The 5,503-nt window shown below is 33.6% G+C and overlaps 1 protein-coding gene across 1 annotated transcript in view; it reads right to left on the reverse strand.

Moving 5' to 3' along the window:
* Nucleotides 1–680: 680 nt before the first annotated feature.
* The window catches only part of LOC106466666 (homeobox protein SIX6-like), a 40,362-nt gene continuing 35,539 nt past the window's right edge, over nucleotides 681–5,503 (reverse strand). The window contains exon 2 of the mRNA XM_013926957.2: nucleotides 681–1,319. Within this exon, the coding sequence (XP_013782411.2) occupies nucleotides 1,052–1,319 (268 nt within the window). The 3' untranslated portion in view covers nucleotides 681–1,051. The remainder of the gene's footprint in view (nucleotides 1,320–5,503) is intronic.

Below are 5,503 nucleotides of genomic sequence, written 5' to 3' on the forward strand. Positions count from 1 at the left end.
AGTTTAGAAAAACATCTTAATGAAATGTATCTGGTAAATAAGAGTTATTAAGTGGTAAGAAATACGTTTTATGAAGACTCTTGCCCTAAATAATAGTTTAGAAAACATCTTAATGAAATTTATCTGGTAAATAAGAGTTATTAAGTGGTAAGAAATACGTTTTATGAAGACTCTTTCCCTAAATAATAGTTTAGAAAACATCTTAATGAAATTTATCTGGTAAATAAGAGTTATTAAATGGTAACTTTATTTGAAGTCTGGGATGTTGGATCACGTGTAAGCTAATCCTCACATTATTTCGTATATATCGCCTCAAACACTGACATTTATTACAAAACTAATTCCCTAGAAATGTTGGGTATATTTCACTTCAAAGTGTGTGTATTATGTGTAACAAAACGCTCACTTCAGTAATTTACTATTGAAAGTTGAATTATATATTTTTTAGTTTTAACGCGTTTTTTGTGTTTTTTTTCTAGCAGTGGAAAAATAAATCATCTTGTCCATTCAGTAGCGTTCATTTTGTTGTTCTTAAGAAAATACATACAGATTTTTAGAGTAACAAATAACAAGTAAACGTCAGCAAGTCACGTGATAGATTTTTAACGTAGAATTGACACTTGGCGATAAGAAACGAGAATTATACCGGGCACGAGATGTGGAACTAGCGAGCCTTTATTCTGTCTGATGTGCTATGCACAAAGAAAACAAAACAAAACAACAACAAAAAAACATCACAGGACAAAGATGCAATAACCGCTTACATGTCTTTACTATGTACAGAGCTGGTAAACATTTCGTCACCTTTATACCACACGAAAAGTTCTGTCGAATACAATATATCTATATGTACAAACTGTGCATAAGCTTCACATGCAAACAACGCCACCTCTTTCCCTTACTATATATATATATATATATATAGGCTGAAGAGGATCAGCCCTGTTGACAAAGTGAACAACCAACAACGAATTAAACCAGTTTCTTCTTCTTCCACACTGTACATAAGTGTTATTTATAAATAATATTATCATCCATTTATTGATCATGGTCACTTTTCGTGAGCACGGACAGGCGAAGGGCTACAACTGGATTCCGAGCTGGTCGACAAAACAGCCGGACTTCCAGGCAGAAAGCTGATCCCGCCGCAACTGCCGTAACTTCCATTCGTACTTTCCGTCTCCTCGGTCGTTGGCCTTCGTTCCTTGGAGCTGGCGGTTTGATGACTAACTGGAGATGGGCCACCTTGGCTGGTCGCTGTTCCACTTCCACTGGATGTGTGGTACTGCTGTTGACGATGTATTTGTTGTTGAAGGAGTCTGTTGTGAAAATAGAAATACGAGGTTGTACAGATACAAAGTAAGATTACTTGAAACCCTCACAGGTAAAAAAAGAAAGAAAAAAGATTATTAATTAATTATGATGAATTATCACTTTCATCTCCTGTGACACTATAAGATAATACAAGTAATAACGACTTCCGCTCGGAGGCCCCCCAGTGGCACAGCGGTATGTCTGCGGACTTACAACTCTAGAATCCGGGTTTCGATACTCGTGACGGGCAGGGCACAGATAGCCCTTGTGTAGCTTTGTGCATAATTAAAAACAAACAATCCGATCGGAGTGAGTTACTTACAGCGAAGCTAAAAATCAGTTTAGGTCCTAGTACACCTTATTAATTATACTTTTCTTACGTTCGACAAACTCTTCCAAGTCTCTACTTTTGCAACGTCTCAATGCTTTGTATAGAACGTTAACTAACTTTTCTCCAGTCTGTAAGTTCCATGTGATAAACACCACCGAGCATTTTTTTTCTGTTTCATAAAAAGAATAAATGTATTGCATCTAATCAATTACGGAGTTAGGATTAACATTTTACGCCTAACAATGCAGCATAAGAAATAAAAATATATATACATAGTAACGGGAACCACATATGAATTTTTGTAAAAGAAAAATCTGTAATATTATATATATATATATAGTATTTTTAGAATGAATAATACCAGATATAATAAAACAATCTTCGCTCTATTTCTTTAAGGGTAATTCATGTTTTCATGCAAGGGTTATTTTAACTCTAATTGGAATCATTGACACCCATCTACCCATATTGCCCTCTAGCGGACATTAGGTTAGGCCTCTAACGAGTGTGAAATTCTGCGTTAAGTAGCTATAGAGGGGGTTGTTTTCAGTAATAAATCGTAGCTAGCTGCTTTGCATGCCCGAAAGGACTTAGTTCACAGTGCGAGAGAAACTGATTTCACACAAACTCTTTGGTTAATATTGTAAACGCCACAGCTTGCATGTAGATTACCGCGAGAAAATCGGATTAAATTCACGAAAGTCCTAAAGGTCGCACTATTTTACTTCATACATCACTCTCAAGACCACAGTAGACTTTTAATTAATGTGTTCCGTACAGAACTCAGAAAGATTTTCCTAGATACTGTATTTTGAGTTACACTAAAAGCTCTTTAGATGAATACTTTTTTGATACTTTTATTAAAACAACCAAGCCAGTTTTTACAAGTTTGACACCAAACAACCAGTTTTTTTTTGTTTACAAGGAAATAAAAACATGTTCATCCACTACATTATTCACATGACCAATTTATCACTCTTATCTGTAACATCTATAAATATTTATTACATACTACTACATATTTAAAATGGATGATATTTTAATATAACGATTTAAATATGATCAACAACCTCAGAAGTAAGAGTTGTAAAATGTTGAAATAATTTTGTATACTTTTATTAAAACATTCAAGCTGTTGTTTTGCAAAATTAAATCACATCGTCAACTATTATTTATCTTACAAAAATTATTAAAATTATAAGTAAATATATATATATATAAAATAATAATAACTTATTCAAAAACAGGAAATTTCACAATATTTTGATTTATAATAAACCATCGACATTCTTGAATCGAGGTCTTTTTCAATAATTCTAATTCACCATTTTGTTAGGCCCATATTTTTTTCTAGTGTAATCCGTGACTTCAATCTATTAATGAAGTTAAGTAATAATTTATTTTTAATTGTTTCAAGATGCGGAACATGTTTTTTATAATTTTTTTGTATCTCGCTCCAATAACTATATATAATAATCTTTCCTAAAATAATGATGAATATATAGATAGATGGATGGGTAGATTAATAGATAGATGGATGGATGGATAGATAGATGGATGGATGGATAGATAGATGGATGGATAGATAGATGGATGGATGGATAGATAGATGGATGGATAGATAGCTAGATGGATCATTGGCTAGAAAGATAGATGGATGGATGGATAGATAGATAGAGCGATGACATAAAGAAAGCATATTTATTGCTGACATTTTTTTAAACTTAGGAATAAATCCAATCTATATTGCTAACTTCATAATGTTACATTTAAAAAGGGGTTGCCGTAAAGTATGTGAAATTTCATTACTGTTTTGAAACACTACAACAGTACATCGTCGACAAACACAGGCAGCTCGTATATGCGGAAGTGAAGAAACAATTTGCAAATAAATAAAGCGATTTATATGGTAATTTAGATGATACTACATCGCCCGTAGTGTATAATATGTAGGACTGTGCGTGTCTAATTTTTATTTAATATAGTTATCTAATGTTGCATTCGGACTAGAGTTTACTGATTGTATCTCACACATAGTAGCACAGTTGTTAGGAATGCTTATATATATACATAACATCATATATGCACGTGGAAATGTTTGTATACGTTATAGTATGAAACCTGGGGATATTAGTATATTCCTAAAAATAATGTTATCTCTTTGTGAAACTGAAATACGTTATTGTATATTATACGAACTTTCAAAGCCTGCAGTTTTTGTTGTTTTTCTCTTCTTTAAACGAAATAATCGCACAAGATACGATTTTATAATAAGATACCTAAGCCTAAACACGTGCTTCTTAACGTTGATCCACAACTGCTTTGTCAACTATTAAACCGGTTTCGGATGGATTAGATAACCTTGTTTTGTCATTGTCTGCTCTGGAGAGTCGTTGTTCTCTCCCTTGGAACTAGACTTCAGCGGGTAAACTTGCCATGAAAAGGTCACTTGAACAAAATGTTCACTACGATTGGTACTGTATATGTAGTATTACTATATCTAAAGAAATGTTTGGTATTATTTGGTTGATTGTCGAAGGCCAGTTTCGAGTTTAATAGTTCACGGAAATGCGTGTTGCAGTAACATATGAAACAGCTACGGAGCTTTAGAATCTTCAAAAGAATCCCCCATCCACCTACTTACCCAGTGGCTCAGTGGTTGGTCTGCAGGCTTACGACACAAAAAGTCGGGTTTCGTTAGCCGTGGTGGGTAGATGACAGATAGCCCATTGTGTAACCTTGCGCTTAACAACGACCAAAACCGAACCAGAAGAACCACGAGGCTAATTTATTTATGTACACAAGATCAAGATGGTGCAGAGCGTGCTTCGAACTTCATTACCAAAGCTCACTTATAAGATTTAGAACTTACATCACTAAAAACCGGGATTCGATTTCCACGGTGAACAAAATGTAGATATCCCATTATGTAGCAGATATCTCATTATGTAACAGCTATCCCATTATGTAGCAGATATCTCATTATGTAGCAGATATCCCATTATGTAGCAGATATCTCATTATGTAACAGCTATCCCATTATGTAGCAGATATCTCATTATGTAGCAGATATCCCATTATGTAGCAGATATCCCATTATGTAGCTTTGTATTAAGCAAATATCATTTCGAAAATCTCCAAACGTGATCTAAAAGTAAATTGTTATATTATAAAAACTTTTGTTGATTTATTTTCCAACATCCAAACTGATTTACTAGGCGGCAGAAGTAGTTTTATCACAAAACAAAATGCGAACGAAAGGGCACAAAATACGTTTGTCATAAACGTTTCGGAATAACAAGACTTTCATCATATGTTTACAGATAAAAAGCAAAATTAGAACGGTTTTAAAGTCATATGAAAATTGCATTTTGTTGAGAGAAGGAAAAAAAATGTTTAATTATCAAATTTTTTTTTATCCCAATATAGCGTACTGAGAAGGATGGTTCATTTACTAATTAAACCTCTACTTCCCTCTCTCAACAACTTACAAACAACTTAATATTGTTCTAACTTTATCATGTTATATATATTAGGTCGTCAAGAAATTATTGTCACGTTTTGGAACACTTTCATTAACCACCCCGTAAAAAACGTATAATAATTAAACGAACTGCCTAAACGTCACGTTAGTGCAGCCTATATAACGTGTAAAGTTTAGTATACTCTTATCCCTTATAATGATGGCACACTACGAGACACAGATTTGGCATGTAATGCTGTTTGAATACAAGAAGTGAAATAACGCCTATGTAGCCATAAAGAATATCAAAGAAGTTTATGGAAATGTTTTGAACGTTCGTAAGTGTCAACGATGGTTCAGCAAATTTCGTTCAGGTGACTTCAGTCTTAAAAACT

The sequence above is a fragment of the Limulus polyphemus genome, unplaced genomic scaffold (genome assembly GCF_000517525.1).
Source record: "Limulus polyphemus unplaced genomic scaffold, Limulus_polyphemus-2.1.2 Scaffold2337, whole genome shotgun sequence".
NCBI classification, from domain to species: domain Eukaryota; kingdom Metazoa; phylum Arthropoda; class Merostomata; order Xiphosura; family Limulidae; genus Limulus; species Limulus polyphemus.